This window comes from Pieris rapae, chromosome 12 (assembly GCF_905147795.1).
Source record: "Pieris rapae chromosome 12, ilPieRapa1.1, whole genome shotgun sequence".
In the NCBI taxonomy this organism is placed as follows: domain Eukaryota; kingdom Metazoa; phylum Arthropoda; class Insecta; order Lepidoptera; family Pieridae; genus Pieris; species Pieris rapae.
Window position 1 is genome coordinate 3,320,964 of NC_059520.1, and position 24,732 is coordinate 3,345,695.

Below are 24,732 nucleotides of genomic sequence, written 5' to 3' on the forward strand. Positions count from 1 at the left end.
ACGTACTTTACGTATACGACTATTTACGTATACATCAAATTCATTAATACCTTTCAAATGCTGAATGTTCCTTTATCCGTTTAGGTCTAACGTCCTCGTATCGCTCATAAAAATTGATTCATGGCCATATTTGGAACAAACCTCTATTAATATACTATTACCATTTATTAGAAAAGATGTATTGTTTGTGCTAAGGATATTGCATAGATAATAACGTATTTTCTGTCATAAGTATTCTCTATTATTTTGTCAGTACATAGTACATTTTGTTTCATTGATGTCGCTTCACTTTTTGTTTGGATTACACTTTAGCAACGAAGCGATAACTTTAAATTAATTGACAAATACATGTGAAAACCATATTTTCTAAACCTTTCTTATCAATAAATAGTTGATATTAGAGTAGTTAGGAAGATGTTTTTTTTAGGATATAGGTTTTAAAAATACTAAAAGAAATACATAGAATATTTATTCAGCAAATCTAGCTTATATGTTTCCTCCAGATTTCTGATGGATTTCAACATATCAAAGATTTTAATAGGAGATTTTATTATCTGAGATTTCGTACGTTACGAAATGAAATGACTGGAATGGAATCGCTTTTTCAATAAACCGTTTTGTACCCAGCTGATTATATGATTAATATTTAATCGTTTTAACTTTTAACTTTTTAGAATATATTGGATTTGGCGTCGTTGAAAAATATAGTTTTTAACGATTTTGAGCGAAAGAAAACACTTTAATACACATTTATGAATAAATTATTTAATAAATCTAATGTTTCGTGTCCTTTTTCTCTAGCATTATGTTGGTGACTTGTTCGTAAAGAGATCGCTTATAAATTCTTGGCTGACCATCGTGTAGTCCGTACGGGTATGATCCGTAAGTTGTGTAGTCGTCGAACCAACTCGTCTTCGGCTGAAAACATAAATTTAGGTTAGGTTTGAAGAAGAATAAATTTCTCATAATAGACATTAGTCACTTACATGAGAACACTTATATGCTAACGTTACAATTTAAATATGGATTGCCAAGGTTCTTCAAGTGTCCATAATGGAGAATGGAAAAGACTAAGTGTGTTTTAGAAATTAAAACAATTTCCTGGTGGCATAACCTTACCTATGTGGAACCAAAAATCATAGTTCGAAAAATCTAATGGCACTACAAAATGTTTAGTTCTGGGCCTCAGATGTCTGCATCTGTGGCCGTAGTCGTGATTATTTGTTTTTGTCTCTGACAGGTAAGCTCAGCTTTCTGTGCCTGACACATGTGATGACCCTATTTGTATCTAAGGTACGCGCGGTTTCTGAACGATGTCTTCCATCACCGTTCGAGCGATTGTCTAATGCACACATAGGCACAAAGTACGGTCAAAAAAAAGTAAGGGATGAGACTCACACTCTAAAGCCACTTGGCCAACACTGCTGTATACACACTAATATAATGTTTAGAACAATATTTTAACTAAAACATTAATAACCAGATAGAGTTGGCCTAGTGGCTTCAGCGTGCGACTCTCATACCTGAGGTCGTAGGTTCGATCCCCGGCTGTGCACCAATGAAGTTTCTTTTTATGTGCGCATTTAACATTTGCTCGAAGTGTGTAGGAAAACATCGTGAAGAAACCGACATGTCTTAGATCCAAAAAATTCGACGGCGTGTGTCACTGGAGGCTGATCACCTACATACCTATTAAATATTAAAATGATCATGAAACAGATTCAGAAATCTGAGGCCAAGATCTAAAGAGGTTGTAGCGCCACTGATTTATTTTATTTAATAATCAGATGGACTTATGATTGAGTGCTTGAATAAATAAATAATTATTCTTATTATAACATATTAGTTCTACTTCGATGGGTTATAGGAGGAAAATAATGAATGCCAAGATCTTGTATCGGCTTAGCTATCAAGTGTGGGCGGTTAGAGGAAAAGCAAGGCAAAATTGAGACTGTGACGTCAATGCCTACGTAAAACTTGGTTGTTACGTAGGATGAAAATAAAGGCGTGGGCTGAAAATAAATAGCTCCACGATGGTATTGATGGCAGTGACGTCAAGTACTGAAGTACTTTTATATAATCTATGATGACATAGTGTATGCTTTGAGCTTTAAGATTTATTTATTTTATTTTTTTATAGAGGCAAATGCAAACGGGCAGGAGCCTGACCTGATGTTAAGTGATACCGCCGCCTGTGGACACTCTCAATGCCAGAGGGCTCGCGAGTGCATTGCCGGCCTTTCAAGAATTGGTACGCTCTTTTCTTGAAGGACCTGAAGAAATACCCTTTATTTGAGAACATAACAAAGACATGATATCATAATCCAAAGCGTTTTGTGGGAGTCACAATGCTTAGCTTATTTTAGACTTTTATAGTACGTATTCGTTTAGATGCTATTCGTACGATTGAATGGGTGTTATTCAATAGATAAACTCAAAATTATGCCGTTCTACTAAATAAGCTCTATTTTATTTATGATCGAAACGAAAATTATACGGATCCTCAAGTTATTATATACATATCATATCACGTTAATCATTCATGAAACAGATTTTTAAGTGAAAATACGTATATAATGTAGTGTGCAGTTCATATTCATATATCTTAAGACAATATCCCTGGGCGGATGGAAGATAGAAGCCTTAGCAGGAAGGGAAAGAAGAAAGAAAGCTTTACATAGAGAAACTGGAGAAAGCCTTCTTATTTACGTTGGGAACCCGTCATGAGGTTCTGATCAATGGCACCGAAGGAAGTATTAAAATTTTTATTATATTCGAAATTTAAATTGCCATAAATCTATACTTGTCTTTAAAAACCTCAACACACGATTCTATTTATATATTCGTTACAACAATCACGTAATTCAGAATGCCCTTTATAGATCAAGGCTACTATGAAAGTTGAACGGGAACTACCGAACTGAAACACGGAAATTAATTACATATTGGAACGCGATTTATGAACGTGTTAATATGCTTAATATATTGATGTATGTAACAAAGAGAATATTATGTCTTATCTATGATAAACTATGAGTTATAGATGAATTGTTCCATACAAGCTAGTTCCACTCACAAGAACAATCAATCAAATATTTGAAACTTCTCATTGGAGATAGGAGGAAGGGAACGACAGGAATGGTGGATAAACGTGACAAAACAATTTATAATTATGTATGTACAAGAAATTTAACCAAGAATTAAATCTACTTATTTTTCTTAACCACAACAAAGGCACCATTGGAGGAAATCTTAAGGATTTTACGATCTTTGTAGAGTTTAGAGAAGGGGCAAATTAAAAGTATCCATCCATTGGGCATTGGTGAAAATCAAAAAAGTAGAATGAACGATTATCGTTGAATCTGGTCTGGTATAGGTCTGTCAGGACCGTAGCAAGTGGAGTTCTTTAGTCTCTACTTAAAATAGAAAGAGTTGGATATACTGAAATTTTAACCAAGCTGTACCCAAATGGAAATAATTCATTTATTATGTATTATTATAGCATATAACTTTTATAATAAGCCTTCAATCAAAAAAATTATACTTAAATCTTTATTTAACTATCGGGCATTAAAATTACACAGCCGCACACCAAGGAAACTATATCAACCAGGGGAAACAATTATATTTTTTATGTAAAGAAAAAAATAATATACCGATTTTAAAATTAAATACAGCAAAGAATATTTAAGTAATTAAAACAGTTCTGTTAAAACCTCTAAGGTCGGGGTATTTTTAAAAGTACACTGCCACAGGCACCAAACTTTTTTTTTTTAATTTACATGAATAACTTATTAATTATTATTATTAATGTATTTATTTACTTATTTATTAACACTTCGTTGCATTACATAAAAGGAAAATATTAAACATAATTTAATGAAAAGCAACTGGCAGCCTTATCGCTTTTGAGCGATTTCTTCCAGACAACCACTCTTATAATATATAATACAATGTATGTGTGTGTTGCAATAAATATTTTTATTAGTCTCGTAAATCATTCAATTTAATGCATATATATTATTTATTTTATTACCGCTAATAATGGTTAAAGATTTATAAAGTATAGCGGTTTCAAGACAATAGACAATCATTTTTACTAACAAAATAATATACTAATTTATATAATAGACTTATTTAATTTTTATGAATTATCTTCCTAATCTAGTTTTATCAATTCATCAAAGGAAGTTCATACAGTGGAAATGATTAAGGTCAATGATTTCAAAGCCAAAGTACTGCTTAATAAATTAAGTTAGGAATATTAATTTATTTATTCCGCATCGCGAGACAATTCATTGCATGAAATAAAAAAAAAGTTGTATTAAGTTCGAAACTTTCTCAAAAACCACTTGGGGATCAAATTAAATTACTATGGGATAAACAAATGTTTGAAATTAAATGAATTCGTTTATTTGCTATGATAGTGATACAATTAGATACATTAATTATAAAAATACGCGATACATAAATAGGCATGCAAATGTCATATTAATTTTATAATGTCATATAATTAACATAATGTCATAATAATAGGTAAGTTATTTAGAATTGGTGTCAAACTTATAATCTAGATACACGCCCACTTTATAAAGGCCTTTAAAAATTTAACCACCTTCCCCTTAAAAAAAATTCACGTCAGTGATCTATAATTTCTAGGAAGGTGATTAAATAGTCAAGTTAGACATAAATTTTGTGTCTTAAAATAATTGAAATCTTACCTCTAACTTGAAGTTCAGGATCCTGGCAGAGGTCTGATGATGCGGTACAGTAACCACTCGTGACACGGAAAAGTATCCAGGATGAATGGCGGTCACCTCGTAGTGGCCCGGGGTAAGGAGGCGGTAGTAGTCGCCGTAGTCACCTTAAAATTAGGTATGGATATTTCATACGACTCTAATATATTATTGCTTATTAAATTAATTGGCAATATTTTTTAAATAAACTTCACGATTTAAATAATTATTTTACATAATTTTAAAGCACGCGAAACGTCGGAAATATTTAAAATTATGTAAAATAATTATAAGGGTACCTACAGATATCCATTAAAAAGTGTTCTTTATGTGTAAAAGTTATGTTAATAAAAGACAATACAAAGCATATATTTTTCAACTGACCTTCATAAAATTAAGTTATATGAATAAATAATATTTTGATTTTCTATAAAGTTTATGTACTAAGTATGTTTAAGAATATAAATCAGATAAAGACTTCGAATAACGTCAATTAATGCAAAACAAAACACGCAAGACAAAACGTTGCGTTCGATAGAGATTGGTTAAACGGACGAATTGGTTAACGTGATGTAATAAATCGCGCCCACGCAATGTCTACTTATTAAGGCCAGAAAACTGCTTTTAAATTTACTGCCAGTTCTCAAACCAAGGGCGTACAACGGACAAGAAGAACTGGTAATAAACTCTCCGTTATTTTTTTAAATATCGAACTAGAGATGCTGTTAATCGGATAGAGATAATGTCTTCCGGTTTACATTCTCACCCCAAGTACTTAGTTTTTGCCCGTTATTACTATTACCGATACAGCTTTTAAATATTATCTAGATTGATTGCTAATTGATAAGCTCCAATATAGGGACAGATTAGATAAGCTATTGTCCAAATCATATTTCAGGTGTCGAGTAAAATACTATAAAATAAGAATAAATATGAAACTACTGCTATTATAACAAGGACAATATTTTTATGAATTGCAAAATAACACATTTAGTATTATGATAACCAGACAAGTGGAACCTCGTAAACTCTGCCTTTGACATATAAATTATAACGCTGTTAAATTAAGCGATGGAACTCACATAATACAAGTATAATTTAGGTTTGAGCCGATAGTAATTAGGCAATTAATTATTTATTATATAAATAATTCTACTGTACGTGTGTATGTCACTGAACTTCTGAAAAACGGATAGATCAATTTGAATTTCGCGTTTTAAATTTGTATTGCGCCCTGTGTACACTGTACGATTACAAATCTGCCAGGCAGCTGGCAGTATTTTCATACATTGTTTAATATCCTAATCGCTTGAAATATCATACAAGACAACATCTGTCGGTACTTTATACCTAATATATGTAACGTTATATACGTAAGAATTATTACATCGAAAACATACACAGCTCCATGGAGGCGTTAGAACTCACGGCATTGAAAGATCCATCTTTCAATTAACGAATAAGTTTTGCTTGGCTAGTTATAATTTATATATAAATCTATTAGTATTGGCACAGAATCGTACCTACTGCAACGCCCTCTGTGGTGACATAGCAGTATGAATCTTAATGCATCTAATGTCCTCACAAAACGAGGTAAGAATACTATTATGATTTCCAAACAAGTAATACAAATTTTAAATACGAACTTTTCTTTAAGGTGGGTACTGACCAACGTTACAAGGTGTAATGTAACAAGTTTCACAGCGAGCATTCGTGCAGTCAGTACGTCGTGTTACGGGGAAACCAGCGAGCGACGAGCCGCTCGTTGCTCGCCTCGAGTGCTCCAGCCGCCTGTCGGTTTTTTGACGAATCCTTTGACTGTTATGCGGTTCAGTCAGTACGCCGTTGCGAGTGCATGTGGACATCGCAAGTGATCACCGGTTGTTCCTCTCGTAATTATATCAAGTTTCAAGAAGCATGGAGTGGAACAAAGAAAAAACTTTGTATTTTATTGAAAAATACAAAGAAGAAACACTGTTGTGGAACCCAATAACGTTTTTTCTTTTTCTTCACTTGGATGAAACTAGTGTTGCCCAAAATCGGTCTTGGTCTTGCAGTCTTGGTCTTGTTCTTGCATTTTTGCAAGACCAATACCAATACCAAGACCGCCTTATCGTAGCAAGACCAATACCAAGACTGAAGCCTGCAAGACTTGAGCAAGACAATACTTAAGCCTGCAATACTCTTGCGTCTTGCAGTTAGGACAAACTGAGATTTGGGCGTTATCAAATTTTCAACTTTATCACTAGAGAAATAAGGTTCAAGGTTGATTGGGAAAATGTGACGTTCTGCGAATAAACTGTTGGTCGGTCGGTGTATTATATACCTACATTTCTGACGGGAAACTTATCCAGGAGGATCTCGATAGGCTTGATGACTACTGCCAAATAAACAAATTATTCTTGAAATATAGTAAGTGTCAGCATATCGTGTTTATAAGAAAAACACATAACACAATCACCGCCAACTTCACCCTTGGATACCATGCCCTCGAACGTGTGCGGTCTGTAAGGGATCTTGGTGTCCTTTTTGACTCCAAATTAACCCTAGATAAGCACACAGGCTTAATTATTAATAAAGCCTACCGCATGTTAGGTTTCATAACACGAGTCACCAGACCCTTCAAAGACATAACCACATACATCCACCTTTATAGGACGCTCGTGCAATCCCAGTTGGAGTACGCCTGTCCAATCTGGAATCCGCATTACGCTATATATGTCGCACAACTGGAGGCTGTACAAAAGAAATTTTTACGCATTTTAAATTATCGGATGAATAGTGGTAGGGCTAATTACAAGGAACTTTTAAAAAGATATAAATTACCTTCTCTGAGTACTAGGCGTAATCTAATAGATTGTGTCACAGTGAGAAAAATATGCGTAAATGAAATAAGTTGTTCAGATCTTCTTGAACTCATACCATTTAATGTTCCTGCCAGGTCTCTACGCTTACATAGAACTTTTAATTTTCAGACTCCCAGAACCAACATTGGGTTCCGCGAGCCTCTTCACAGGATGTGTTCTTCCTTAGATTCAATCAAAAACATTGACCCTTTTTCGCACTCCACTACTGCCTTGTTTAAGAATAGAATAAAGCAACTCTTAATGTCTTAACTTTATATTACTTTTATGTGTGTTGTTGTCATGTATTATTTTTTGTATCATATATAAGTGTAACCTGTTGTGGAGGCATCCAGTGTGTTTGTATTTTTTTATTTTTGACTTTGTTTTTATTAAGGATGTCTCTGTTTGGTTTCCCAATAAATAAATAAATAAATAAATACATATTTGATAATTTACCGTCAAAGACGCCGCGGTTTGCAACAAGTGTATCACAGCATTTGACACGCTGTCTCGATAGTGGGTGATTTAAACAAATTTGAAACGTGGAAAAACTCCAAATATGAGCGACGTCATATTGCTTTACGCATTTGGTTTTAAAATCACACATTTCCAAAAATCGAGATTTGCAGTGTCGGTTTATCAACTTCTATCGTATCTACTCTAGTAGCTAGTAACCTCCATAAAAACAGCAGGCAACGTATAGTTCCAATAAAAAAGGAACATAATAAACAATATTATTTGCATAATTATCTACACTTTATTTTTGCGTAGGCACAAAACCTATTTGATTTTGATTCTGATACTTCTGTTTTTAATCTTTCAAAGATTTATTCTATCTATCAAAGAATGCCGCATTTTTCTTTGTCGGTCTTCGGCTTGTGTGCTTATAAATATGAGTTTTTATTTCAATTTCAGTCATTTCTAATTGAGTTTCGCTTCGAGTCTATCTTATTTATTATTCTCGCCCATTTACCTAGCTAGGTACTCTAAATTCTTATTGCTTTCGGAGTGGATGTTTACAATTTGACATAAGTGACGAATAAATAGCAATAGGCTAATAGGTATTTGCAAGTCTTGCGAGACTTGCGAGACTCTTGCTGCAAGATCAAGACCAAGACCAAGACTGAGAGCGCAATACCAATACCAAGATCAAGACCAGGTGTATTGACGCAAGACCAATACCAAGACTGGTCTAAGTCTCGTCTTGGTCTTGCATTTGGGCAACACTAGATGAAACAATAACTAAGTAGAATCAAAGATCCCAATACGTCCTCGCTGTCGGCCATCTAGATGGAGTGAACTGGCGGCGAAAGCGGAGCACAGAGTTTGACGAGCATGTTACGTCGATTTAAAGGACACTGCGTAACATGCTCGATGCGTAACACGCTCGATGCAAATGTTACATTACACCTTGTAACGTTGGTCAGTACCCACCTTTAGACGAGGCGTATATGTGAGTGATAATACGATACATTCTCTTTTGTATTTGTTTTTTTAATTTACCCGATTCTAAGATATCTCTGCCTAAAACTACGACGCTGTTAGCAAGAGTTCAGAGCAATGTTAGGGTTTCATGCTTCTCCATCTTCTATGATTACGCGTGCTGTGTATTAGGTTCTTAATAATAACGTCAGCTGTTACGACTATCGGTTTTTACGACTAGATATAAGTCCCTTCGATGTGACAATAGATTAATAAAGATAAATAATAATAATAGATTGACTGTAATTATTTATGAAAACATTGGCCACGTCAAGTTTTTTATTTTTTATGGCAGGAGAGGAATATGAATTTAATTTTGATTGTCTAACTGAAACGTATAAATACAAAAATATTCAACTACATATGATATCTTTAATAATGGTTATTTAATAAAATAATGTCACTGTCCTTCACTCACAATATAGTAAAACATTTTAAGTATGAAATCTGCGTTGGTGTAAATATGCCTGATATGATACGTGACAAAATCGGTGAAGTAATATTATGTGACCTACATAATCCTATGTCAACAAATGTTACCGTATAGGAATTATCGAATATTCTTCTCAATTTCTAACTGAGAAAGTACGTGTGGAAAATTACTTAAATAAAATATAATTTAAACAGTCTGTGTAACTGTCTCACAGACACACAGTTACAACAATATTTTTACTTTATCTATTTACTAAATCAATCTATTTCCGTAATTTCTTGTATTGATTTTTAAAAGTACAAAAAAATATTATTACTATACCTATACAATTTAAAATGAAATTCACGTTTTTTTTTCTATTTATTATTTTGCTGTTGCTACATAAATTAATAAGTTACTTGCAATAATAGTAGGCTAAAATTTGTCATAAAATAAATTTTGCTTACTAAATCAAGCTGTTCCATAGTTTCTTATATTTGTACTGATTTTTATAAGAACAAAAAGAAAAAATATATACATCACTACTATTCCCATTTAAAATTAAATGCCAAGGTTGAAATATAATTTTATTGTCCAAATACATAATGAAATAAAAATGGCAGTTTATTTTTAAATTACCTCACGAAGCTAATTCAAGTCAGCCTCTTTTAATAAGATTTTTTTTAGATCTTAGGTAATGATAGGTCGATTCTACTAAACAAAACAAGAGTACGGCAACAATTGTTTCAAAGAAAAAAATAATCGATCAAAACATATATATTTAATGAGACATGAGGAGATTATATGCAAATATTTTATTTTAATAAATGAACAAGTTACTCCAAGAACAACAATCTAACGAATAACATATTGATATTAATCGCGAGCCGCTTTTTGATTTTGCTAACAGTAGCGGCAATCGGCCGGTCAAATCACTAAACGTATCATATTAAAGTGACATACATGACAATAGCTAATATCGAAGCTCATGTTATATCAGAACAATGCAGTAACAGGATGAGTGATATTGTTTGCATATACATTATCTAAGAGGATAAATATGTATGTATATATGCTAAGTTTAATTTTAAATTTTTGTATTTATTTTAAAAACGAAGATTTGATTAAAATAGTAGTACGAGCGAGTGTTTTGAGCCTACGACCTCAAGGATGAGAGCCGCACGTTGAAGCCACTAAGCCAACACTGCTCTTTAGCCTAGAATAATACTGCATACGGACGCGGAGCCTATCATAACATTTCAGGTGTAAATGCGTAAATAAATTACTAAAAGAAGTATTCCCTATTTAGAGCAAAGCTTACTTTTAGTTAAGTAAAACTATATTAGTGAGAAATAAAATAAAACATGGTCGGTCCCAATATATTACTCAATAATCCGCTAGTAAAAAAACTAACCTACCAATAAAACGTATAAATTCAAAAATCGAATTACTCTGGCATATTTTTAAATTTCGAATTTTCTTACCTGTAGTTATGTCATGTCGAATTGGTCTCGGCACCGGTCCCGTAATGTTTACCACAGATATGATTGCGTTTTTAATAAATCCAGAGTCATCACCAACTATCCCTTTTATCCCAATATGAGCTTTCCACATGAACGCAAGTAATGCTTCGCGATTTTTGTGCCATTCTTCTTCTAACTCTTCCGTTGGAGGATATTTCTTACAACCGAGTTCTAGGGTCACTTCGAATGCATTGGTTGCTAGGTAACTGAAATCTTGCATACCTGGAACAAATTTAACGAAATTAAAATCTTATTTAAAGGTCATACAGTATACATTCAATTATGCAAGTTTCTATTTTCAAACTGGATCATGCTTCCAAATTTAAATATTAAAATATATTTGAATGATTAACAAACTCTGTCATTTATTACCGATTTTTCGTTTCTAATCTGTGAAAGAATCTATTTATAGAACTTAACGTGACATTCTACCGATACGATGTAGATTATTTTTTTAATTTAACCAACAATATTCATCTTTAAGTACATATATTTTCTTGTTTTGCTTTTTAAAATTTACCGGATTTCATCAATGTAAATTTTTTGTACTCCTCTGAAATATAAATAATAGCCTATAGCAAGGTCGTAGGCAAGTTCTAACCGGTTTTGCCAAATGTTTGCTTATTTACATTTGAAAGAAAAGTTTAACATTGAATTAGCATGCTTAAACTCATGGCTAGCGATATAATCGTAAATGTCAGTGCACGATGATTATAACTTCCCGTTAAGGGAAACATCAATCAACAAGAAACAAAGGACGATCTTAATCAGGCAATTTAGTTTCGATTCTTCTCTTTACTGTCCACATTAGGTACATTGTTGACATTACAGTGATGCTGTAAGGATTAGTAGAGGTGCTAGGGAGGTCTTCTTTAAGAGATAAGACCTTGTAGTGTATAAAAAAGAAAGTAAGGGAAGGATTGTTAAAGGCGGGCAACGCATGGTTTCCCGTGGGCTGTGGTATCTGCTTTTTTGGCTTTTTCATGGGCTTGTTTGTACCGTATTTAAAAATGTTTAAGGTTTCCATCGCTTGTACGAGTCTAACAGGGATGCCAACAGGCTCGAATTTAATGACGTGGAATAAGTGATACCATGATGACCTTATGTTCCAAAATAAACGTATTTTTTTTTAAACTTATTTCTACGGAGAAAAACGACGAGTTTCAATTATTCGTTTATGTCCATAAGATATTGTCACTATCTGACAGCTCAGAGGAATTCATATATTTAATACTAGCTTATCGTGTTTTTTTTGCAAAGATTTTTTGCGACCTATTAATAATATTTTATTATTTCATTGACATTCAGACCTTCCTTATTCTAATTATATTGGTAAAATCCCAAAGTAGATACATAACTGGATAATTTAAAATTGAAGAAAAATCTCCATAGAGTAATTTAAATGTAATTTGCTGGAATTTCTGAATCACATATGTAAAATGACCTGTTTGTAGACTGTTTATCGAAAGTTTACAAACAAAAATTCTACGAGAAAATTTTTTCTTCGTAAACCTTTGTTTCAACTCTACTTATAGACCGAAACGTTTTATTATTGAATTAAACAGTTAATTTATAAATTTGTATAGAATAGAACAGATGTAACAAGTATTTCCTAACAGAAGCGAGCGGAACAGAATAACCACCTATTTCATAAATCAGTATACATAAACACACTTGCATAATAAAATGATACTCACCCCCTTTCAAGCTATACCAAGCCGCCCCGTTTGTAACTCCACCCTGTTTTCCGAAGTTGTATGAGGTTGAATCGTCACTGTTGGAGACACGGCATCCCTGCCGTCTTGGATCTGCCATATCTGCGTGGGACTCGGCATATGTCATCGCTAATTCCCTAAAATACATTATAAAATAAAGAACAAATTCGAATTCTTTCGTCTTAAAGATATAGCAAAAAAATCCCAGAAATTAATAAGTGGTAATAAGTGTAATCCTATTATTTTAAATCAGAAATATTTAATGAACTTTAATGCATATTTACATTTTTATAGAAATCATTCAAGAAAATATTAACGAATATAATAACAACGAGTAAATAATAACGAGTTTGTTAGATCTAAATTAAATTTAAATTAAAATTATTTTTTTTATTGTTTCTCATATTTTTACTCATATTTTTTTTTTTGAGAGTCCGTAGGTAGTTGTGTTGGGGTTGAAATCTTGAAGATCTTGTTATCAAGATTAAATCTAAGTAGCCAATTGATATCTGCTTGCAACTGGATTGACAACAATTCAAATCTATCTTTATATCCTGTAAGCTTCTAATATATAATGTATGTAATTTGAATTTGCAGAAATGAGAGTAACCCAAAACGGAATAGAATGGTCGGAATCGATAATAATAATCGGATATTAATCACTGCATAAATATTGAAAAAAAAACAAAAAAGTCATAAAAACTAGGCAGAAAATGTAATGTTAGGGGAACATTCTATAGGAGTTGGTATCACTGCTACATCATACAATAAAAACGCAAAACATGAATATGTAACATTAAAGCTTGTCGTTTTTATTAATTACCTGAAAGTATCATCATCAGGACTGGCTGAATACTCTGAAACGGGAGCCCCGCTTCTGCTTTCATCGTACGGGTAATTGGCAACCAAGTCTCCACCATGGAGAGCTGCGCTAAGCACGAATGGTACAGCCATCATCCATCTTATTACAGCCCGTGTTTCGGGCTCCACCTAAGAATAATGACTAATAGTTTCACAAGGAATTCATATTTTTTTAATATGTTTAATTCTAAATTCGATTCTGTCTCTGATTTATTTCGTGTTCATTAGTCATGATTTGTGACCATTCTTTTTTCAAAATTTCGGCATTCTGTCTACGAAAGAACTTACTGTCTATATGACATTTCAGATTATTTCGAGCGTGTCGTGTAGGAAAACATCGTTAGGAGACTGACATGTCATATGCCAAAAAGTCAACGGCATGTCAGAAGGCTGATAACAAACTTGTTAATTAGACAAAAACCAAATGATGACGAAACAGATCCAGAATCCAGAGGGTAGATCTTAAAAGATTGCATTGCTGCTAGTTGGTGGTTTAAATATATGAATTTCTATTTAACTTGTTATCTCTATTTTATCCGTTTTGGTGCTCATTACATCCGATAAAGTACGCTTTATTATTGAGATTATGTATTGATTATTTTTGTATTTGTCTCTATGTTATGATGTTTTATTAAGAACCGTTTATAGTAATATAGTAATTAGATAAATATTCATAGTTATATGCCATTCTATTAAACGCAAGGACAGCAGCTTTTAACTACAAGTATATAGCAGTATTATGATATAGGATGAAAGTAATGCGTTATTTATATAGAAGGAATTCTTATGTGGTTGTATCGTAATAAAATATTTTCTTTAGTTGATAAGTTAATTTTTTAATGTACATGCATAAATAAAATTCGGTATCCATGGATTGTAAAATAACGATTTTCTTACTTAATTAATCTTGTATAGAGTTTTACTTTATACATATAAAGTAGCTATAACATGTTTTGTCCTTAACACTCTTGTGATCCTTCGCCAACAATTAAAGAAGACAGTCCAGCCGATCTTCATGTATAAGTGTTGTAACTAACCCGACTTAGTTTTCCATATTTATATTATCACATAATCAACTTACCGGTGCTGTCAGACGAGTGACGTCTCTTAACAAATGATTATTGTGATTAATTCCTTGGCGTTCCAACTCGAATGTGATTGCGTCAAGATCAGGAAAATTTCTGTTCAAATCCACAGAGTGATTGTTGTTACGGCCAATGAGATAATCTTTGGCCCCCTAAAAATAAACATAGATGAACAATTGTTTTTAAATATGAATAATATTTAATATATAAGCACGCCGTTGGCACCGGCCAAGTGGTTTAAACGTGCGACAAACGAACCTTAGATCGTACATTCGAATCGCGGCTATTACGCAATGGATTTTTCTTTTCCAAACACTACTACGTTTAATATCACAATTCGACAACATATGTGTAACACTCATATACATGATATTATATCGTATAAGTTTCTAGGACCGCTGGATTATTATTATAATCTTAAATATAAAATTCTCGTGTCGCGGAGGTTGTGGTTAAACTCCTCCGAAACGGCTTGACCGATTCTCATGAAATTTTGTGTGCATATTGGGTATGTCTGAGAATCGGACAACAGCTATTTTTCATCCCTCTACGATCAACCCTTATTTTTTAATATAAATGATATACATGGCAAAACGACGTTTGCCAGGTCAGCTAGTTATTCTATATAAATATATCTTCTTGACTTGACTGGTAATGGTTTAACAATCCAATTGAGACTTTAAAATTTGAATTTCCACAGTTTCTCAAGAGTGGAAATTTCAATTTTGTGACGGCGATGACGATCGCACAAGGCAATATAAAAAAAACAGTTTATATTGAAGTGCCTGGATTCTGAGTATTTTTGAAAAGCATTACTTGTAAAATATTTAAGCAAATTGATTATATATATATATATATATCTGATTGATAAATTATTTTAGTTTTTTAATTAATTCTTTAGAAAGTCATCTACTAGTTCGAGCCTTTCCTAATTAAGGGCCTGTTTCACAATGTATGGATAAAGTACCATATAGCTATGCAACACATAAATTATTCGAAAGATAAAAGTTCCGAATAAGATACTTCGCGTTTCATGACGAATAGCGCTATCTGACAGTCGTGAAACGCAAAAATACCGTTTATCCTACCAATAAGTAATAAATAGCTTATTTGGAACTTATCCGGACATTGTGAATCAGACCCTAAGTAAGATAAATTACATATCATTTTAAAATTGAATTAAAATTTTTGCATAGACGTAATTTACATTCGAATTGACATTATATTAAATAATAACAATTGCGACAATGAACCGGATGTGTTCTGAAGGTTCTGATGACATTTGGTAGTGTTAAATATGTTGTTTTACACTAAGGCCAGACTACTTTTTAAATCGACAGATTCGACGGAAGCTAGGAAGTTATAAAAATTAAATCAAGTAGGTTTTATATGAAAACACGTGACACATTTATGTATATAGGTTTTCTATTATACCACACGACCTGATACCACTACAAAAAAATATCAAAAGCAATACCAGCACAGATTTCATAATCTTTAGTTTGTGAAGTCTTGTAAAGCTTCACTAGTGTATGCTCAAATTATTGAACACAGTGGAAAATGTATCGATCAGTACGCTCTTCCCTTGAAAGTACCTTAGTAGCGCATGGCATTTCTTCGAAAAATTGTTTGATTGTTTAATGAACAAACTGTGAGTAAAAAAATCTTACCGTTTCAGTGGAAAGCTGCCATCCGTCAGGGTTCATTGCTGGCAGCAAATGAATCCGGGTGGTATGAATGAGGGTCTTAATTTTGCGGTCGTGGTTTAAATATCGTTCGCAAAGGTAATCTGCGAGACCCAGCAAAAGCTCTCGGCCAAGTACCTCATTTCCATGAATGTTACCAACGTACTTCACTTCTGGTTTATCTATAGGATAGTCCATATGTTATAGAAAGAATTGTATTTAAGAAGAAAATAATTTATCGGGAATATTTAAGGAACATTTTTAAAAATGTATATAGGTTAGTACCTATTTACTCGGACGCATTTACTTTAGAACCTATACCAAAACCGATAAATACGTACATTGTGAATTTTTTTTGTACATTTTTAATAAATATTTTTACAAATTTCACTAAGGCAGTGTACAATTGCAAACCATTTTTAAAATTTTGAATCTGTGATTGTAATCAGGAGCTAGGACCTTACTTACAGTAATTACTTTTTTAACACTTGGGATGCGGTAAATTACTAGAAAATTGTGAAAAACCCGTTGATTTACGCAAAATGTTTTAACCGTGGTATTTTCTTATATTTCCAAGAATATAAATGTTCTTTAAGATCTCGTTGCGTGAAACGCGACAATAGATTGCGGAACCGGAGAATAAGAGAGAACAAAGAAGGATATGTAAATTACTTAATATATTAAATTATAAAAAAAATTTAAGGCAAATAAACATTATTACAACATACAGAAAGAAAATACATCGTCAATTTATTGCTGTCCGAAATTTAGACATTTTTTATTATTATTAAAAGAATTTAAACAAACTGTCGATTTTAATTTTCATCATCAATTTTATTAATTTTACCACCCAGTAAAATTAATAAAATTGATGGGATGTCGTGAAAAAACATTGATTCATAGGCAAATTATTGATACTGTGATTAAAATATTTTATTTTTATGTATGCTTTTAGTATAACGTAACTGATATAATATATAATTTATGAATATAATAAATAAAAGCAGATACATTTTTAAGAATATTAAAAAGATACTTACATGGTTGATGGAAACCAGGGCTATCAGAAAACTCAATAACGTAAAGGGGAACATTTCTAACAGATGGTTCGGTTAACGCATACACTCTTGTAATGTTTGGGCACTTTTCGTGAATTTCTTCCAAAACTAAGGATAACTCCTCATTATTGTGATGTTTCCACACGAATGTTGAAGATACTACCCCAATGGAGGCAACTGATAATGCCAAAAATACAATGTAAAAATACGCCATTTTTAATTTAATTTTTTAACTGGAGAATAATGAGATATTAAGACCTTAAATCACATAATTTAAATCAGTGCACGAACTTTGTCACTATTGCAGCACAAGAGCAAAGCGCTCACGGCTCTCAACAAGTTGAAGTATCGATCGGTTTTCCCGCCGCGCCGCTCTACCATAGCTACCAACATAATAACACAATCACGTTGCGCAATGTTGGCTAAACTGAGGGCGATGTAGCTAGTTGAGAGTTGAGTTTTTATATGGATATTTTTGTTTAAAATTTTAAAATTTTAATTTTAACACAAATATGTATTTTAACGTGTCTTACCTTTTTTAATATTACATTAAAATTTTATTGTTGGTTTTTGTTAAAAATCTATATCTGAATCATATACATATATATACACATACATATATATATATGACTCATACATATATATATATATATAATAACATACAACTTAAAGTGTTTTGTTGTTGTTACAGTTTCCATTAATGGGTATATTTTTAAAATGGCAACTCTAACAATATTGACATAAAAGCGCGAAATTTAAAGTTACTCTCATTTAGACTTAAAATATGAAATATAGCTTCAAAACGTTTCAATAGTGACAAATTATAAGCACCCGAACCAAAACATTATTTCTTTATTAAAAAGATATAGGTATATTTTTTAATACGATTTTGTGCGAAGTTCACTGGTATAATATGAATTTAAATATAACAAGTATAATGTTAATACGCGGTGCGCTGCTGTGGTGACATTAGTTATTACGAATTACTATTTAGGAATTTCATTACTGTCTATAGTGGCGCCCTCTCTCGTGCTTACGCGATGAGTTGTTTGTACTTTGGCGCTATTCATATTCTAATAATTCTATACGGTATGATGGATATCAGACATGAGTTAGTATTGAGTAATATGATTTGTTGTCTACTATTTGGAAGTATTTTTATATGAGACGAGTGATCTATTAATTTTAGTCTAGAGAATTCAAAAAAGGATACATTATTGAGCGTTAGTGGTATTAACTCAATATGATACTGTTAAAAGCTTAACCGCACGGCTACATAAATAAAGTAGATAACTTTTAAAATCTGACACTCATTATGACCACAGATATATTTTGTAAATGACAAATGGCTCTCTGTGAAACTGTATTTAGTGGTGCGCTAAATTTAAGTATAATAATTGTCCTTATCCTGAATCCTTCACGGTTCATATTTTTTTAAATAAAAGCCGTATACTTTAAATTCACTTTAATATAAAGATAGTATAATAATTAAGAATTCAATAACCATTAATTTTAATAAATAATTTCATATAAAACACTCTTCATAAACGGATTTGATTTCGTTTGTTCCAAATTATTTCGACGAAGAAAGTAATTGTAGCCAAAACCACTCCTAATCCGTACAAAATAAATACTCCCTGAAACGTTATATATTTACATAACATTTTTTAACTTTATATTTAAATTAATTTAACTAAAATTTAATTAATTTAAATAAAACATAAGACATAAGTGATTTTAAAATTTATTCGACACAATGAACATTATTTGGTGAACCTAGGACCCTAGGAGCCTATAAAAAAATACCTGTCAAAACTCTAGATTAAGACAATGACTTATGTTATTATAAATTTTAAATTTTAAATATTTAATAATAATTATAACCTCAAAAACTTACAAGAACAATGCGGAAACTGATAGGTTCTATAGTTTCGACATCTCTCTTCGATCTTGAGAATTTTACCTCAATCTGCACCTTGTAATTTAACAGGCTTAATGCAATCTGTGAGAAGCGATACAAATCATCATAATCTCGACCAAAGATACGGAATAAAATCTAACCATCAGTTAGATTTTTGTCTTAAGCGCTTTCAAATATATCAAAGTTCATACAGAAAAAAAGGTTTGATAGCTCTTGAAAGTAGATTTAGTTTTCCTTTTCATTTGACTATTAATTATTTGGAGAATCATACAAGGCATAAAATAGACCATATATGATTTATCTCTGTAGCATCCTGAGGGTAAATATACAATTACTGTGAAAGTAAGATCATCACTGTCCCAGAGATGAAAATTGATTCTCCAAATTACATGTTATAGGTGTTTTTATGATTATCACATAATTGTTTTTTAACATAGATAAAAACGAACTATCCGTAGTGTCGCTATAACCTTTAAGAAAAGACTATACGGTATATAGTTAAATATTGTATAGATACAATATTTATAAGTACAATATTTAATATATTTCAGCAGAATTAACGTGAATCCAAAAAACGCAACATTTGCTTCATGGTTTTGGCTCCTTTACTCATGTTATAATTGAAACTAATATTCCATTCTATGTAAGTACTTTGTAAACGTAAACGAAAATAAAGAGAACACCAAAATTCGTTGTTGTTGAAATTTTAAAGTTCATTACTAATGTTAACTGAATTATTAATTAATAAAGTTTTATTATTATTTAATTATTGTGCAAAAAGTATAAATAAATATACTATTATTTCTAAGCTAGTACCTGTCTTTCCCAAGCTAACATTAAACCACTCTCATGTAACCTGCCAATATGTTTATTCATTTGGAGTGTGTAAGGTGAGCTTTTTCTCATCATAACCACACATAGTTCATAGTAGAAATCTTGAACCAGAATTGTGAAGTCACGAACTGCTTTATCATCGATGTATTCTCCAATTGCGAAATATCCTGTAGTATACATTATAATAATGAATCTAAATCTGTTAGTCTAAGGGCCTGTTTCACAATAAGTTCCAAATAAGCTATTTATTACTTATTGGTAGGATAAATAGTATTTTTGCGTTTCACGACTGTCAGATAGTGCTATACGTCATGAAATGCGAAGTATCTTATTGGGAACTTTTATCTTACAAATAATTTATGTGTTGCATAGCTATTTGGCACTTTAACCATACATTGTGAAACAGGCCCTAAGTAGTATAATTTTAATATGAATTTCATACCCGCCGGTAGTCTCTCAATACTGTAAGCTACCTTTCTCGTAAAACTTAAACGTCTCAACTCTTCCGGCTCATAAATGTGGAACTGTTTTACTAACTGTTTGATTAAAGGCTGAAAATAAATAAAACTAATATGTACTACACAAATGAACATATTAATAAAATACATAATACATAGTCAAAAATCAACCGCGGCATTAAGGGATGTAAGGCACAGCCGCGCACTACCTCTTTGTGGATCCAGCTGCCAATAAAGATATTTCCGAGCAGCGAGTACCCTTCCCTGCTTGGTAGCCCCTTGTCTCATAATAAGAGTAATGTTTCTCCACTAATAAAAGTAAATAAATGAGTAAACTAAGCCTCGTTAAGATCTCAAAGGTAACCTACGTCCTGGGACGCAGACAAGGAAAACACCCATGCGTCATGAGTGGCAGCCCAAGTTACTTTTCTGTCCACCATATCTTGGATAGTGTCAACAGAAGGCTCATATCTGGGTACTGTGAAGGTAGATGCCAGTCCACCGCCGTAAGCATTATCTAACACCAAGCCAGTTAGCAACATCCATCCTACCACGCTTCGAATCCTCCACGATTTGAAATTTGACTCACTTTGTGACTGTAAAAAATCGTTTTCAATAAGAAGTTAATTAATTTATTAATAATTCTAAACAAAATAAATACTAGCACGCGGCCGACTATTGAATATTTATTTTATCCTATTATTATAGTTCTTAAAGGTATTTTAGGCGATGTTTTTTTTTAATAATAATGATTTTATATTTATTTTAAAATTCTAAGTGTCCAGTATAACACTTAGTACTCCTGAACGCAAGGGCTTTATTAATCTATTTGGCGCATTACAATGGTCCTAAGTTATGTTCCCAGCTAAACTTTATTTAATGAAATTTAAAGTAGTATGTATAAAAAGTTTAGTATGAAATATAACCTGCGTGATCAAGATGCCGAATGTGGTCAGAAAAATGTTTTTCGCTGAAAAATGTTGAGCCACAAACAATGAAAAGGCTTCATAAATAAACGTAAACAGGATTCCTACCCACATATAAATACTGAATGGTAGTAGTGGCATTGTCCAACTTGCTAAAAGTCTAAAAAAAACACCAACGATAAAAAAATAACATGATTTCGACCGGTCAATATTTATTTATTATTTATTAACACTTTGTTGCATTAGATAAAAGGTAAAAAAACATATATTAAACTTAATTTAATGAAAAACAACTTGCGGCCTTATCGCTTTAGAGCGATTTCTTCCAGACAACAAAAGTGCAAAAAAAATTACAAATACAATAAGAAGGAAAAAAACATACTTAGCAGAAACAAAAAGAAATAAAAATAAACTAAACTGATATATGATATATGTATAAAAAAAACAAAAAGTAAAAAGTGCACATGAATCATGATAATCTAATTCAAGATCGGTCTGATGTTCAAAATATATGAAGAAGCTATCAATTCAACGTGTTTCTCTTTTTTAATATATATTTTTTTTGTAATGAATGAAAAAAAATATTCATCATTCTGCAATGAAAAGTTAAAATTATTTTCAAAGAACTCACAATATTTAAAATATTCTTACCTTGGAGATGGAGCTATGCATGTAACAGAGGTTCGTACACCATACCCGGAAAAATCCATATATAGAAATTCCTCATACCAAGAATATAAAGCAGCTTAGAAAAAAATAATTTCCTTCAAAACCACGTTGTTAGAGGTTTATTAATCAAATTATATTAACTTAATACTAATATGTAACGAGATTCATTCTTATTCCATTGGTTTACTTTAACTGTAACTTTTTGATAACGACGCAGCATAGTTCTAATCCTCTTTAAACAATATATATATATATATAGAGTAGTGTTGGCCTAGTGGCTTCAGCATGCAACATGCGAGGTTCGATTCCCAGCTGTGTACCAATGGACTTTCTTTCTATGTGCACATTTGCTCGAACGGTGAAGGAAAACATAGTGAGGAAACCGACATGTCTTAGACCCAAAAACGACGACGTGTGTCAGGCACTGGAGGCTGATAGTGATCACCTACTTGCCTATTAGATTAAAAAAGGATCATGAAACAGATTCAGAAATCTAAGGCCAAGACCTAAAGAGGTTGCGCCACTGATTTATTTTTTAAACAGTATATATATGTTATAAAGATATTTGTCGGAATTTTATTTTAACAAGACGAGTACAAGAAACGAACACCATAAACTTACTTATACCAAAATCAGCGCGATCTTCGACCACATTACCGAGTACACCCAAGCCTGTGAAATTCTCATACACCTCACCCCATTCTTCACCGTTATCACTTATTATTTCTATAGTGCAGTTAACCCACCTGAAGCAATTATTATTTAGGATAACTCGAAATTAGATAAAGTATGGCACATTGGACCAATTGAGAGTCTATGAACGGAAACGGAAACTGAATCCACAAAACAATAGATAGCGATATCTGTATAAATGGTATACGGTACTAAAATCTCCTGCCTTTAGCTTTATTTTATTATAATGTATTATCTTCTTTCATAATCTATAATAATATTAAGATTGAATATTTATGTAAATTTTATGTTTTTAACTAGCTTATCCCTTTGTTTTTTTATGTGTTTCTTTATTTTTTATTGCGTTTAGTTTTCCTAGCTTTTACTTGAAACTTGCATAAAATTATAACTATTGCCATAAAAAATTCAATTCGTATCTTCTTATAGGGTTATTTTTCAAGAAAGAAAGAAGAGTTTAAGCGTGTGCTTCTATTTAGCAAACGTCTCAAAGAGTATTAACAAACTGCTTACCTACAAAATTCCTTCATTAACCTGACTTCAACACCATCTCGGCCGAGAGGCACCATTTCGGGATCCAAATCCAGAAGTACGTACGGTGTATATGTAAAACATGTTACTTTAACATTTTTACCATCCAACTTAGACATGTCATGAGGAAATAGGTTCGCAGATTTTTTAAACCCCGAACAAGAATTCCAACGATCCAGATATACTGGCATGTCGTTGTCAACTGGACCGATAAACTTATGCGTAACTAAATCGAAAGCTTCGCAATGAGACGAAGGAGAAGGCAGCACCAGAAGGAGGTTGACAACAAAACTGCTTTCTTTCATTCTCAACACATCTAGAAGCAAATCATCCTCAGTATTGTTTAATGGTAACAAAATTATCTTTCGATCACTTCGCCTTAAAATACCGCGATGTGTTGCATAATCCAGCGCAGAGAAAAATCTTTTAGGTTCACCTATTTGTACGATAAAGTCTGAACATCCAGCCTCTGATGCATCCAGTATTACATCCTCAAGGCTATGATTCAAAAGGATATAGTGATGTGAAATCTGTGGTAAAATTTGTAAAGGCGTTTCAGTTATAACTGTTGTACAGTAAGATGTATTGAGATAATGATCTACTAATGTCTGCAAAAGTAATTCGATAGGAAGCAAAACATCGGGTACCAATAACATGGTGATCCGATGGAAGAAACTTTGTAATCAGAGTGGCAGGTTGCAAATAATGTAAGGTTTTAATACCTTAAATATAGGGATAGATTTGCCTATTTCGAAAGCCCGAAAAATCTTATTAAAATTTTTAAAGAAATAATAAGATAATACAATGCTAGCATACCGTTTAATCTATTGTAATACCGATATAATTACTTAAATATACCTTTGCACGAAAATGTCTCTAAGTATTAAGTTTAGTACAACACCCTCGTACATTAAGTACAAGTACATAGTTTATAATAAATTTAAAATAGATTCTTATTTAGGCCTATTCCCGTTTTATTACTCCATTAGCTTAAAAAAGGGAAATTAATACCATACTCTTGACTCTAATTCAAATTGGTTGTTACAATTTGAATAGTTATACGGAACACTGTTTATAACTATAATACAAAAGTAGTATATAAATAAAAGTATATATTGTGAATAAATACAAACATCAGAACATCAAAGAGTCAAACGTAACAATAATTTTATTAGCAAACACAATTAAAATAGGTACCTAGCTATAGTCGTATTATCGGTAGCTAATTGGTATTTAAAAATTCTTTTGATTAGCTTGATGTTTAATAAACAACATTCTAAATTTATACTAAACAAACAAT

General features: G+C 32.1%; 1 protein-coding gene across 1 annotated transcript; it reads right to left on the reverse strand.

The window, feature by feature from the left end:
* Window positions 1-743: 743 nt before the first annotated feature.
* LOC110998506 lies at window positions 744-24,088 on the reverse strand. Its single transcript, XM_022267187.2, has 16 exons — window positions 23,415-24,088; window positions 22,833-22,957; window positions 22,194-22,287; window positions 21,543-21,702; window positions 20,985-21,212; window positions 20,601-20,709; window positions 20,141-20,325; window positions 19,301-19,405; window positions 19,014-19,040; window positions 16,331-16,468; window positions 14,657-14,812; window positions 13,538-13,704; window positions 12,697-12,851; window positions 10,961-11,221; window positions 4,722-4,864; window positions 744-918 (listed from the first exon to the last, which is right to left on the reverse strand). The coding sequence occupies exons 1-16, from the start codon at window positions 24,086-24,088 to the stop codon at window positions 775-777; spliced, it is 2,871 nt and encodes a 956-aa protein (XP_022122879.2). The 3' UTR covers window positions 744-774.
* Between the last annotated feature and the right edge of the window lie 644 nt (window positions 24,089-24,732).

Excerpts from the sequence above, each read along its gene's own strand:
- LOC110998506 (XM_022267187.2), bottom strand. The coding sequence starts at position 24,088 with ATGTTATTGGTACCCGATGTTTTGCTTCCTATCGAATTACTTTTGCAG. Across the intron at positions 19,041-19,300 it reads TCAGTTTCCGCATTGTTCTT|GGAGTATTTATTTTGTACGG; the intron begins GTAAGTTTTTGA and ends ATAACGTTTCAG. Across the intron at positions 13,705-14,656 it reads TCACTCGTCTGACAGCACCG|GTGGAGCCCGAAACACGGGC; the intron begins GTAAGTTGATTA and ends CATTATTCTTAG.